The sequence below is a fragment of the Echinops telfairi genome, unplaced genomic scaffold, assembly GCF_000313985.2.
Source record: "Echinops telfairi isolate 266 unplaced genomic scaffold, ASM31398v2 ScPeMD7_1;HRSCAF=3_0, whole genome shotgun sequence".
Classification (NCBI taxonomy): domain Eukaryota; kingdom Metazoa; phylum Chordata; class Mammalia; order Afrosoricida; family Tenrecidae; genus Echinops; species Echinops telfairi.
This window is the reverse complement of record NW_022103896.1, coordinates 90,690,612-90,705,530: the sequence shown is the minus strand read 5'-3', so window position 1 is coordinate 90,705,530 and position 14,919 is coordinate 90,690,612. Positions and strand designations below refer to the sequence as shown.

At 41.3% G+C, this 14,919-nt stretch overlaps 1 protein-coding gene across 1 annotated transcript in view; it reads right to left on the bottom strand.

The window, feature by feature from the left end:
- The window catches only part of SHC3 (SHC adaptor protein 3), a 249,246-nt gene that overhangs the window by 82,615 nt on the left and 151,712 nt on the right, over positions 1-14,919 (bottom strand). The window contains exons 5-6 of the mRNA XM_004697582.2: positions 8,321-8,374; positions 1,635-1,686 (exon numbers count right to left, since the gene is read on the bottom strand). Coding sequence (XP_004697639.1) covers positions 1,635-1,686; positions 8,321-8,374 — 106 coding nt within the window. The remainder of the gene's footprint in view (positions 1-1,634; positions 1,687-8,320; positions 8,375-14,919) is intronic.

Below are 14,919 nucleotides of genomic sequence, written 5' to 3'. Positions count from 1 at the left end.
CATCAAAGACAAAAAATCCTATCATTGTGAATGAGGGCGAGTGTAGACCCAAAGCCCATCTGTAGGCAACTGGATATCCCCTTACAGAAGGGTCACGGGGAGGAGATGAGCCGGTCAGGGTGCAGTATGCACCGATGAAACATACACCTTTCCTCTAGTTCTTTAAAGCTTCCTCCCCGCCACTATCATGATCCCAGTTCTACCTTACAAATCCAGCTAGACCAGAGTATGTACACTGACACAGATCAGAGCTGGAAACACAGGGAATCCAGGACAGATAAACCCCTCAGGACCCATAATGAGAGTAGTGTTACCAGGAGGGTAAGGGTAAGGTGGGGGAGAAAGGGAGAACCAATCACAATGATCTATATAAAACCCCCTCCCTGTAGGATGGACAACAGAGAAGTGGGTGAAATGAGACATCGGAAAGTGTAAGACATGAAAAAATAATAATAATTTATAAATTATCAAGGGTACGTGAGGGAGGGAGTGTGGGGGAGGGAGGAGGGGAAATAAGTAGCTGATACCAAGGGGTCAAGAAGAAAGCAAATGTTTTGAGAATGATGATGGGAACAAATGTACAAATGTGCTTGACACAATCGATGTGTGTATGGATTGTGATAAGAGTTGTAAGTACCACCTAATAAAATGATTTTTAAAAAATAAATTAAATTAAAATAGTCCTAGGAGTGGGAATTCCCTATCTCGTGTGATATAGTCTGCAAGACCCTCCTCTTTTCCTCTTCCCCTTGCCTTGCCTTGCCTTGGATGGGCAATAGATGGTTAAAGATTTGTGCTGTAACTGCCAAAACTGAACTTTTGTTAAATGGCCTGAGTGATATCTTGATTGTTATATAGCTTTCTGCCTCTTATCACCTGACACAAATACTAGTTACTGTTTTTATTGTGTAAAAGCTGCTCCAAGTTCAAGAATTGGTGGACTGAAATATGTTAACAAGGGGTCTCAGGAACAATCCTTGGTTAATCAAGACCACCAGTACTCCTTCATTTCTACCTGAAAATCTTATTTACTCCACTTTCAGGAGCTACATAAAGGTTTCATATTAACACTATCTACCCAATTCTCCCCATCTCTCACCCCCACCAGAAGATAAGATGATGTCCCAACACATTATTTTCAACCTCAATGAATCATCAAAATGCAAAAGAACTCCAGTGATCCAAAGTTGGACAAATCCCAGGTAGAAATCCTCTCATACTATGTGGGAACACACATTTTTACAGGTTGGGAGTAATTTGCAAGATCCACCAAAAATGAGCAATCCAATCACATCACTTTGCAAATGCCTCTTTAGGAGTAACTCACAGATTCCTGAGTAAAAATATTATGTCTGCAGAGGCAGCCAGAGAAGGCTGTAGACAAGCTATGGTAGAGCCACTTCATTGATCAGTTGATAATTTCTGCTTGACTTGTTTTGAAATTATATCCAAGATACAGTGTTGGGTGAGGAGGGGCTAGAGCAGAATGTTAATATCTTATTTGTATTCAAAAATTTAAAGGGAAGAAAATGTAGGTGTGTCTATATAGAAATTAAAACTATGACATTTTTGCTAGAAAATCTTACGATGAGCTATGTGCTAACGAGAGATTAGAAATGTCAAGTATTGCTTACCTCTGCGATTAACAGGATCTTTAGCTACATACGCAACATAATCTGTTGTGTCCTGTTAAAGAAAAGTGAGACATCCACGTCACGAATCACAAGTGAAAGAGAGAATAAGCCAGCAAGCTTCTAAGGACTCAGCCCCCAGTTAGTTAGCTAAATGCTATGTAAGGCGCAGCACATGTAATAAAGTATTTCTCTAACTGAAATGCAGATTCTGTAGGTCAGGAGCAAGGCCTAAGGTCCTGCATTTTTAATCAGTTCCACATGATACTGATGTTGCTGAACTGTGGCTCATACTTTAAGTAGCAAGGATCGGCACTGGTTCTCCCCGTGGCTGCATGTTGGAATTCCTCAAATACCAAGTCCCATGTAATCTGAGTTAACTGATCCTGGACATCAGGACTTTTAAAAAGCTGTACAGATGATGGTAGGGTGAGAATAAATTGAGCATAACTACAGCCAAAGGAACCAACAGTAAAAACATCAAACAAGTAGCCGTTGTGATGTAAGTTATGGCAACCCCATGTGTTGTGAGTAGAATTTAGCTCAATAAGATTTTTCAAGGCTAAGATTATTTGAAAGTAAGCCACTAGGCTTTTCTACTCTGGTGTGGGATTATAAAGAGAATTTTCCGCAGCTTTGTCTCCCCCAGAGATATGCCAAACATTAGAGGCTGTTTGCCAGCATATGGTGAGAGGTCAAATGCTTAGAGATATCCTCTCTGAAGGCATTAAGCCACTCTCTGGTCCCACCACAGGAGGGGTCCACTCCCTGCTGTTAAGGACAATGGGTTACTTTTCACTGAAGACTTGTGACCATCAATCTGGTCCCTGTAGGTGGGGTTCACACCCTACTGCTAATGGTTTCTCTGAAGATCCAGAGAACAGATCAAACCTGCTCAGTGACATCCAAAGTTAGGCTGCCATCCTGCATCTAGGATCCGCCCATCTTGTCACATGTGTACCTCAATACCTCCACTTCCTATTGCGTGGATACCCCTAGGTCCTCCCCCTCTCATTACTGTATAAGGTATAGTGCAACCCCTTCCTGTGATGTGATGTATGTCTTTACCTGTAATAGGGGGCTTTCACGCCCCACCTCCAAAGATATATAAGCCTTGGTTAGCAACAAGGAGCGCTCTCCCATACTCTTCCTCTCTCTTCTTGTCTGCTCCCCCTTCCTCTACCCTGGTCCTTGCTCCCCTGTTTCCTTTCCCCTAGTCCTCCTTCCCCTCCCCCTCTCTCCTGCCCTCCAGTCTCCCATGTCCATGCGGACCACTATGCGGGGCTGAGGTGAGCATGCTACTATGAAATGTGTCTGACTCCATTATTTCAATTTCTCTTCTATCTCTCATGCATCTATGACTTCATTATAATCTATATTTATATATCTCAACTGTACAATTGCACCTATCGAACCTGCGATTAGTTGTGGGGGGCTGGCCTTTCCCCCACTCTCTGGCACCTCTGGGTGAATTCAAACTGGGAACCTTTCAATCAGTAGCTGAACACTTAACTGTTTGTGCCACGTAGGGACTCCCTTCTCTAGAACCCAAACTAAAATGAAACTCCTTACTGTGAAGCTGATTCTCATTCATCATGACCCATGTATTACAGAGTAGAACTGCTCCACAGAATTTTCTTGCATGTAATCATTTATGAAAGTAGATTGCCAGACCTTTCGTGCACACCACTATTGGGTGGCTTCATGCCAGCAAGTTTGAAGTTAGTAGTCAAGCGTAACCCACTTGTCATGTCAACCGGAGACACTGCATGTAAAATCATGATCCCCAAAGTCGGGCTGTTGTCAAAGGCCTCTGGGGGGCTATATGCAGAATGACGGTGGGATGGTAGCTACATAGGGAGGAGGAGGAGGAGAATCACCATCTCCAGCATCAGTTGGCCAACGCTGTTTCCTGAGTGTGTGAGGTCACACTTCCCTTCACCCTCCAGCCTTTCTCACCAATTCTGACATCAGCTGTCCCTCCCACAGCACTGTAGGGGTTAAATAATCCATTGCAATGGCCATGCACAAGTCCACAATACTCACAATTATGCAGTTTACTAGGGAAATTAATAGATTAAAAATTAGGTAAGTACTGCTCAGGGCAGAGTTGTTCAGGGAGAACAACCCATTCTATGATGTCCCCAAAGGCAGGACTCTCTCTGACCCTCAGCTTTGGCCTGACTTATGTCATGCTTACGCAATGCTCTAACAGACTTTTAGGGCTGTCAATAAGTGCTGCAAGGTCACACTACTCTGCCATAAAGCTCAGTTTGAAGGCAATCAGCTCTGATTCTGTAGGCCAGTAAATACAGTTCCCACAATTAAGTGTCTGGAAGTACCCCACTCCCTAAGTCAGCCTCCTGCCCCAAAGAACTCAGCTTTATCTGCTGCACAAGCAAGAAATCCACAATTCTGTCTCATGAGTTGGCTCTTGATTCTGCTACCATTCATCTACCACTCCTCTGTTGCTCCTCCAGGAATCGCTCATGATGTTGCCTATATAATGTAACCAATTCCATAATGGGGTCAACTATGAAAAACAATCAATTAGAAGAAGATTAGGGTGGAATCTAACTCCCTCATGCAAGTATCATTGGGGGTGTGGCCTACTTCCTATATAAGTAGATGCTGTAGGGAGTTTGCTTATTTTCTTGCTGGTTCAGGATCCTGCATCTGACTTATTGCTTTCCAGTTCTTTGGACTTGAGCCAATAACCCATTACATTGCCTGTCAACCCTGGAAGTAATCAGCAGCCTGCCCTCTGACATACTAACCTAGGATTCACTGGAGTCCACAGTCACAAATCTGACCTGCTGACCTTGCATCAACCTCTTCATATACCGGCCTGTCGTCTTCCTGAGTCATTTTCCTGCTTCCTGATTCACCAGACCCTATACCTACATGAATCAGAATAAGCTGCCAGGTTAACATCTGACCCACAGACTTGAATGAGACTGAATTTCCCTGTTTTTACAACTGTATGAGCCACTTTATTGATGTAATTCTCTCTCCTTCTTTCTTTCTCCCAATAGAGATAGAGATGAAGTATCACTGGTTTTGCTTCTCTAGAGGACCTAGACTAGCACATTCTCCAAAATATTTGGAAACTTTGCTGGGCTGTGATGCGCACTGCTTGGCAGATATGCAATGATGCAATTTGACAGCAATGTAATTATGTAATCATTCCCTGTGGTGTAGTCTGATGTGATTTATATGAGGATTAGGGTGAAATAGTACCCTTATTCAGGTCAGAGTCCTGATCTGAGGTAGAGTTCCCCAGTGTGTGTTCTGCAATACCTTTATATTACAAGAGGAAAAAGAAGAGAGAAGTGAGCTGAGAAGGAGAGATCTTAGCCCACTAAGATCTTAGAGTTAAGAGCAAAGCACATCCTTTGGAAACAAGAACGTTGGCTGAGAACTTCTTAAATACAGAGGAAGATTGATGCCAAGACACATGTAGGTCTCCAAGGAATGTCAGGCCCAGATGTTGAAAGAGGACAAGGATTTTCTTTTAGAATCAATAGAGAGAGCAATGCTTTCTAGAGCAAATGCACTGAATTCAGACTCCTAAACTTCTTTCTAAACTATGAAAGAATAAATTTCTTTCTGTTAAAGCCATCCACTTTATAGCATTTCTGTCAAAGTAGCACTAGATAACTAAAGTGAGGCAATACTTAAGAGAAGTCCCTGAAAGATTCTATTGATGTAGATATACAAGATACCTGTCCCTTATTTTATAAATTGGGTTATCTTCTGATATAGAAGAAATTGTAGTTCCATGTACCACACTGAGCAAGCATGCAGACAGCCACTGTAAAATCATTTGAACTAACCAAGACATAATTAAAGGTATAGTGCAAGCAGAGGCAAAAGGATATAAATACATATAGATACAATCCTTAGCTATGTGTCTTCGAAGGGTTCGATTATGTAAGACTTCTTGTTTTTAAATATGCATTTTATAGTGAAGCAAAACATTGTATAAGAATTACAAATAAAGGAACAGAAACACAAAACTAAAATAAGACAAAGGAAGAAAAATAAAAGGGAACCATTGTAGGGTTCTTTTGGAAATAAGTGTGAAAGCTGGTGAAAGGCAGAACTCAGTTGAACCTTGTGTATGAAGAGATTGAACAGCACTCTGACGACCTTTTGACAAATAAGCATGAATATCAGAACAACAACAACATCAAAAAACTAAAGGTTAGGCAAACCCTTCCCCTTGCCAGGTTCTTGATCCGTGTGTCCCACGGTAGCCTGTGCTTTTCTGGCAGAAACAATGTGAACGTGATATGAATGGTGTTGGAGGGAGCCACTGACTCTCCTATTGCTAAGAGGTTTGATGGCTGTATAATTGTAATCTCCTTTGGAAGGGTAGATGCTCTGGAGATTGCAATTCAAGTCACTCAGCTTGGTTTTCAATGTGACAACAGCAATTCTACAAACAGGTGAGCCAGGCTGAAGTATGGGAGGAAAACTAGATGACAGAAACACCACAAATATTTCTGTTTCTGGGACTAGAAATAAACATGGCTTCTCAACTTTCAATAAGGAGTAATTTAAAGCACTGATTACTCAGACAACCTTTGGCCAGTCAACTTCTATGTAAAATTAGAGGATTGCCCATGATAACTTTGCCAAAAATGTAGGACAAGACCAAAATAAAACAAAAAGCCACCTGTAAACCAGCATTAATTTATTATAAAAAAGTAAAAAATATACCTCATACCTGGATACAGAATAATTATTTAATTAAATTCATAAAAACACTTCATTTTCCTAATTTCAAAATATTTTCCTGGACTGGTAGAAACTTTATTCAGACCAATGAAAAATGAATATAACATTTTGGGGGTGAGCCTTTTTCCCTTGACTGTTGGAAAGGGCTGACTTTCTTTTCTTCTCTATTATCTTTATACCTTATGCCCTAGTGAATGTGTAGGTAGTAGTGTGTGGATATGACCCTGTGCAGTGTAGTGTATTACTCAATATGGCTCATCTCTCACCTAACCTTCACAAAATGACTGGGTGAGACTTTGCAAATGATTTTTTTGCGGCTCATCAAAGGGAACAGATAACTTGCTAATCATGTGAGCAGCATGACTGGCACCCTTGTAGGCTTGTGTAGAACCACCCTCCACAAGAGGATTGGTCATTTTGGGCATCGCCCTAGGTTTAAAAGATAGCCAATGCCAGGGCCTAAAAGGGAACCTCATGACTACCAGATGGATGAGATGGGCATGGCATGAATGCCTTGGACCAGGGATCATTATACTGACAAGGTTCTTGCCCCAGGAGAAAAAGAACCATAATCACAGAGGTGGAAATAGTCCGTGAGAAGTAGTGATTAAAAAAAGAAATGGCAGAAACAGAACCAAGAAATTTGCAGAAGCCTTGCAAGAGATTTCAGGAGACTGACAAGAGACAGGGGGTTTCCTAGCCCACAGAGGGAGAAATATGAGTGTCTTCAAGGAGGACACGTGCTGACAAAGTAAGGTATCTCTGATCACTTGGTAGAGCTAGGTTTGCTGCTCTACAGAGCTAGAGCTGAGCACCTTCAGGCTGAAACATATTGGTAGAGGGGTGACTCTGGGAGAGCTAAAGGAGCTCTGTAATACTGGCCCAGGCAGGGAAGAGGACAGAGGAAGGGAAACCTGTCTGTGAGTATGTCTGAGAAGATGCTGAACTATATCCTGAACACTTCTGAACTCCAATTGTAGCCTGGTGTTTCCATAATAAACCCCATAATTGTGAGTTCTGTGTGGTTGTTGCAGCAAATGATCAAACTCAGCAGAGAAGTTGAGAGTGCCATGGGACAGCCAGTTGGTGTCAGAACTTGGAAAAGGTTGGAGGGTGGAAGCATGTCTGATCTTGACCTCACAGCAATCAGCCTTGGGCTGTTGACCTTGATTCTCCTTCCCCTTTGTGCGGTTAGAGAAGGTCAGATACCACCCCCTGTGATGTTTTTACACCTTGCCTAAGGAGGCAGGCTTTTGAGCCCCAACTTTCATGAATCTACATTTTAGATTATGAATCTACACTGCAGGATCAAATTTCCTTGTATCTCACTACTTTAATAAAAGAAGTGATGCAAAAGAAAACATTCTCATTTATTTTTCTTATCTCTCTCTCTCTGTTCTCTATCTGTGTGTGTGTCTTTCTCACTCTTTCTGCCTCTCTTTGTCTCTACATCTCCGAGCTTGTTGGCAACAAAAATGGCCGAAAGACTGATGTTGAATTTGGAGAGAAAAAAAATACCAAATTTTAAATGTTTACAAATATACAAAACTAAGCAAATTTACAGCCTCCAAGTAGACTTACAACATAAAAATGAAGATCCTAGTGGAGGTTAATTAGAAAAAAGAGAGTGATAAAAATCATAGAGCTACAATATGAGAATACCCGGGCAACTTAGAAAAATAGAAAATACTTTATTAATTCTTAAAAGAGACAATGTCTCAAGGACTTCTAACAACTTTTGGCTAATGAAATAAATACTAAAAGTTAATCCTTGTATTGGCTTGACCCTGAAAAAGTATAGTCATAAAGAGCTTTTGAAACCAGCAGGGGATGGGTAGTGATCATCACAGTTAGCTTTCTGTGTAATGCCCTAAGAGGCATCTTTTGAAGCAGGGCTCTCATCTCAGAAAGTCCTCACAGGAACGAAGCAGCTCTGGAGCACTTACCAGGTCTCCACCGGAGGCAAAGGAGATGGACTGCATGTGATGGTTCGCAATAATCTGCCAGGCCCAAAACAAGAATAGAGTTGCTATTAGTACTCTTCCCATTTCCTAGAAAATCAACTGTTAATTGACAATGTTAGCTGACAATGCTTCTAAATGGCTAAAATGGGTGCCCATATAAAAATATAAATTATTAAAGTAATGACAACAGAACATTTAAGGAGCTTTCACCATGTGATGGGTACACATTGAGCTGCTGTGCCAGAATTATCTTATTCAAGCCCAGATTAACTCTTTGATCTAGGCATATATTTTCCCCATCTTATAGATGATGAACCTGAGGCCCAGAGTGGTTATGTGACTGGCCCAAAGTACCAAAGATAGTATTGCAAGAGTTGACATCAAACACAGGGAGCCCAACCTGAGGCCAACGTCTCAACAACTCAACCTCTTGAACCTTCAAGAAGTAGACTGTCTCAGTCACATGCCAAAATATTTTCACTGCATACTTTCTAGGGTTTCCACTATTGACCCTAGAGCTAGAAAGGGGGAAGCATATCGTGTGTCCTTTATCTTTTTTTGCACTATGTCCACTTAATGGGAAACCTTGCGTCCAACACTTAAAATCAGTGCCATCCAAGTCAGAATCAACTCAATGGCAGTGAGTTTGTTTGTTTGTTTGTTTGGAAGGCACTCTTGTACTTTATTAGTTTTAAAATCAGAGAAGACCTTCCAACCTAATTTTAAAAGTTTATTTAAAATACATATTTTTAAAGTTTAAAACCTTTATACTGTATGATAAACTTCACTGTACCGAAGAATTTAGTAGAGACAATATATAAACTAGAAACTATGATAATATTTTAAAGCTATATAAACCCTTCATGGTATTTTTACCTTTTGGGAACAATTTAATGACACTGAAGTAGATTTCAGTGGACTGAAAGAGCACTCCTGTTGCCATTCCAACATAGCGAGCATTATTTCTTCAGACCCTGTTAGGGCCTTGTGGCAAGCAGTTAGAATTTACACAACTATAATCCCACCATTTACGTGGTTTTTTCAACCATGCTCCTATGAAATTCTACCTATAGCTGTAATTGAACAAGGTAATAAAAGAAAAGAAAAAATATTTTAAATGCCTACTTCAGTTGTTGGCATTTGCAAAACTTAAACATCTAGGAAAACACACTTATATAAAGGAATCCAGAAACAACAAGACTCTTTATAACTCGTGCCCAAGCTGTGTTAAATCATAATAATAGCTGCCTTCACATCACCCTCTTTGCCACTGTTCCAGGGGTAAACAATTCCCAAAATGATGAAGAAAAAATGATTGCCAATTTATGATAATCTAGGGCTTCCAAAGTGTATGTATGTGTATACAAGTAAAGCCTAGAGAGATAAAAGCCATAATACAGACAGATATAAGTGTATCCATGTTCATTGCTGTTATTCAAAATAGCAAAAAGATGGACAATGTAGTGCCCATCAATGGATGAAAGGATAAAGTAACTATGGTACATACACACAATGGAATACAACATAATGTTAAAGAAAAAGCACAAAATACCGCAGAATATAGATAAACCTAGAAGACATGATGATGAATGAAGTTAGTCAATCATAAAAGGACAATTATTGCATGAGGCCACTACTAAAAACCTTAAGAATAAGTTTATATGCAAATATAAACATTATTTGAAAGTTACCACAGATGGGAGGGGAGAGGACTATAAATCACCAAGTAGAGGGTAGCTACACCTTAACTTGGGAAAAGAGAAAGAAAATATATAATAAAGGGAGGTCAGCACAAACTGTTCAAGGCAAATGAGAGGAGCACAAGGGTTATAGTGTAGAACTAGAACATGCCCAATCTTACAATAACAATAATGACAGTAATTTATGAGTGGATATATAGCAAGTCACACAAACAACAAGGGTGGGATGGTGAATGGGGCTACACCCACAAATATATACAGCTTGAAAGAGGATATTTCTATGTAAATATATAAGTATATATATGCTGCAAATATATTCATGTAGAATAAAAAGGGAGAACAGTTATGAAAATGTCTTAATCATAATCAAACACCTCGAGGGAATGAGTCCATACTAAGGTTGTTTAAGAACATAGTCCACAAAGACAGTATCTTACCTCCTATTGCACTCAATAGTAACTGGGTCTTAAATGCTTCAAAGTGGACCTCTCAGCTACAACTATTGGTCTCTCCCAGTCCAAAGTGAAGAAAAGACACAAAGAAGTAATTGATGCAAATTCCAAAGAATTAATGGACCATGTGAAACCCAGCCTCCAGAGCCATGAAATCAGAAGGGCTAGGTGGTTTCCCTCTAACACTGCTCACCATTCTGAAAGGGATCACAATAGAAGATCCTGGATAGAGTGGGAGAAAAATGTGGAACAAAACCTAAAATCATAAAAAAGATTAAGTTTACTAGTCTGATAGAGACTGGTAGAAACTCCAAGACTATGGCACCTTTCAAGCATGGAATTGAACTCATTTAACTTTATGCCAAATGATAGACTGGCCTATAAGGTGAACTCTAACACAAAGGAGGTATGCATTCTTTAGAACAATCAACTATATGAGAGCAAAAGGGCAACTTTCTCCAGGTTTGAAATTCATAAATCATGAAACTGAGAAACAAAACAAAAACTCGGTGCCATCAAGTAGTTTCCAACTCATAGCAACTCTATAGGGTAGGGTAGAACTGCCCCTTTGGGGTTCTGAGACTTTAAATATTCATTGTAGTAGATAGCCTCATCTTTCTCCCATGGAATGGTTGGTGGGCTTGAACTGTGACCAACAGCCTGCTGTGTAGCCCACTATACCACCAGGGTTCCTTATATAAGGCAGGAAAGGATGCAAAATATGGACGAATATAAATGGTAAACTCAAGGAGGAAGCGGGAAGAGAATTGTTACATTGTGGGAATTGCAATCTGTGTTCCAAATCAAATGTGTATGAAATGTTGAATGGAAAACTAATTTACTCTGTAAATTCAACCAAATCATAATTAAAAGTTTTTAGTTTCTGTTAATCTGGGGTCATAGCATCTATGAAATATAGTTTAGGGAGTTCCTGCAATATGGCACCCAGGTAAACAGCCCACACTGGGAGCTCCATGGTGATTAGTGAGCCTGGTGTCCTGGAAGACGAGTGGGGGGATTCTGGTAAGTGAAAAGATTCTGACAACAACTTGGAGTACTTCCTCGATCCGAGAAGTGACCCTCCCCAAAACCTGGCCTCACTCCAGAGCCTTGGGGATCTGCAACCTGGTCCCAAGGATTCCCCAGCCCGTAACAGCCACTCTACTCCTGGTCGCCGCCTCAGTCACTACCCACAGATTGCCCTCCCACTGGTCTGATCTCCACACCAGGAGCTGGCCTGCTGCCCTGATGAATCCCTCACAGTCAAGGCTGGACCCCACATGGCAACTGTCCATCTGCGGCACTCCCCTCAGTGAGCTGCTCTCTTATCCCAAGGCTTTCTTCTCCCCATGTGGTGGTGGATCTCACTGCCAAGCTCAGGTCCCTCCAACAACCCACCCAGGGTCCCAGGGGCTGGCCAACAGTTTTCCTGCAGTAAGTTTGGTCACCTGCAGTGGTGGGGGCTCTCCCTACCATTGCCTGGCACCCCCCACCCCTGCAGCAGCTGTGTCTCCCATGCTCATGCAGTGTAGTGCCAGCCACTCCCCTGCTCTGACAGTGCAGCACTGCCTTGGCCCCTCCCTTGTTCACACAGTGCTCCAGCACACAGCTCTGGCAGTTTCCCCACCAGTGCTCAGCGCCCCCACCCTGTGTCAGTGAGGCTTTTCCTATTGTCACCCGACACCCACTCCTGAAACAACAGGGCCCTGCTCACATTTGCCCAGCACCTCCACCCGCAGCAGCAACAAGGCTTTCCCCGTGATGGCCTGTTGTCTCCACCACTGGCAGTGGGGTTTCTCCTACATTTGCCTGGCACCCCCTTTCATGGGAGAGGGGCCTTTCCTGCCTTCCCCCAGCACATCCATCCACACCAGCGAGGCTTTCTCCATGGCAAAATACTTTCTCCTGGTACCTTCTCCAGCGGCAGTATGACTTTCCCTGATTTCACTCAGCACTACTGGCTGTGGCAGTGGGGTTTTCCTCATCATTATCTGACACCCTCACTCACTGCCCTGAAACTGCCCCACTTGCATGCTCTGAGACCGCCCCACTTGCATGCCTTACCAGACCTGCCCTACAAATAGGGAATCCTAGCTGTCTAAGGAGAGTAAAACCCTAAGGAGATAAAGAAGTAGTTCAACCCTCTGGCACAGTTAGCTTTAGGTAGCCCACATAAACATTTCTACCAGCCCCACAAAGAGACAGCCCAGGGCTCTTTGATTCCCTGAAAACGGCACCAAGCTCCTCCAAAACAACACACAGATATCAGCCACCCACAACTTCAACAACAACAACAAAACAGGAAAAACAAAACTCATTGTCAGAGGAAGACTAGAGGTTCTGGTAACGTGCATAGAACAAGTAGACGTTGTGCTACCACAGAAAAAAATCTTCAGAATGCGGTTTGGAGTCATACAGGACATAAGGGAAGCATTACTGAAAAAGGATGAAACCATAGAGGAGATAAAGTCAATGCACCAAAGGGAAATACAAGCGCTACGGGACAGCACTGAAAGGAAGAACAAGAGTTAAGGGACGAGGTAACAAAAGCAAATAGCAAATTAACAGACTCTGAAAACTTTAGAAGAAGCTGAGAATCTTATCAGTTACCTTGAGGATAACCAAGCAGACTCCAACAAATGGGAAAAACAATCAAACAAGATAATCAAAGAAACCAAAGAACGCCTGACGACAATGTTGCATGTTATGAAGAGGAACAATGTTCGAATAATTGGATTACCAGAATAAAACACAACAAAGAAGCCTACAACAAAAATAGTGAGGGAATTCCTAGAGGAAAATTTCCCCACCTTAATGAATGATAATCAGGCAACCATTTAAGAAGCAGAGTACACCAGCTAGACTGAATCCAAGGATGAATTCACCAAGGCATATAATAGTTAAATTATCCAACTCTGAGGAAAAGGAGAAAATCATGAGAGCAGCTAGGGCAGGGAAGGCAGTCACCTATAAATGTATCCAACTAAGAATATGCTAAGTAAGACTTATCAGTAGACACCATAAAAAAAAAAGGAGGGAGTGGAGTACCATCTTCCAAAAGTTAAAGGAAAACAATGCAAACCCAAGAATCCTCTATCGAGCCACATTATCTATCAAGATAGATGGTGAAGTAAGAGTCTTCCTGGATAAAGAAAAACTCAAAGAATACATTAAAAGAAATCCAGCTCTACCGAATAAAAACCTCCCCAACCCAGTGTGGTCAGAAGAACAACACCCACAAAGCACATATAGGATACCACCACATAGTGCAACTCCACCCAGAGGTCAACACATTGAATACATCGCCCAAGATGACATGGCCTCAATGGTGAAATGAAGGCAAGAATGAACCACACACTTATTCACACAATGCACTGATAAGAAGGGAGGTAGTAAAACAGCCAACACAAAAGATATGAGATGACATCTGATGGATGTTGTAACTCTGAATATCAATGGACTGAACTCACCCATTAAAAGACATAGACTAGCGCACTGGTTTAAAAAACATAACCCATTGATGTGTTGCTTACAGGAGACACATCTCATGCCTGCAGACAGAAATAGGCTGAGAATCAAGAGCTGGAGAAAAATATTCCAAGCAAATGGCAATTCAAAAAAAGCAGGGGCTGAAATCCTAAACTCTGACAAAATTGATCTCAAGATGCAAGCCACAACAAGAGATAAGGAGGGGCATTATATAATGCTCAAGGGATCAGTAGACCAAGAACTATTGAGCATAATAAACATTTATGCATCTAATGAGAGACTTGTGAAATTTGTCAATCAAATGCTCCAAAAAATGAAAAAAGAAATCAGTCTCAACAATCATAGTAAGTGACTTTATTAATACACCACTCTCTGAGAAAGACAGATCAAAGGAAAGAAGCTTAATAAGGAAGCCATAGAACTAAACTCTACAATTAGGTGACATGACCTGATAGACATTTTCAGAGCTCTCCACCCAAATGCAAAAAAAAATAATAATAATAATAATTCTTTCAAGCCCACATGGCACATACTCAAAGATAGACCACATGCTAGGACACAAGTTGAGCCTATGTAAATTCAAGCATATAGAGGTCACTCAGACTTCCCTCTCAGACCACTACGCCATGAGGATGGAAATCAACAAAAGTATTAACAAAACAAGGGCAAACAATTGGAGGATGAATAACTCTCTACTGCAAAATGAATGGGTATTGACCCAGATCAGAGATAAAATCAGGTTTCTAGAAACCAATGAGAATGAAAAAATGACTTTCAAAAACATTTGGGATACAGCAAAGGTAATTATCAGAGAAAGGTTGATAGTGATAAATGCACACATGCAAAAGGAGGAGAGACCTGTGATTGATATGCTGACAAAACCTTCAGCAATTAGAGCAGAGTCAACAGGATAATCCTACAAATAGCAAATGAAAAGAAA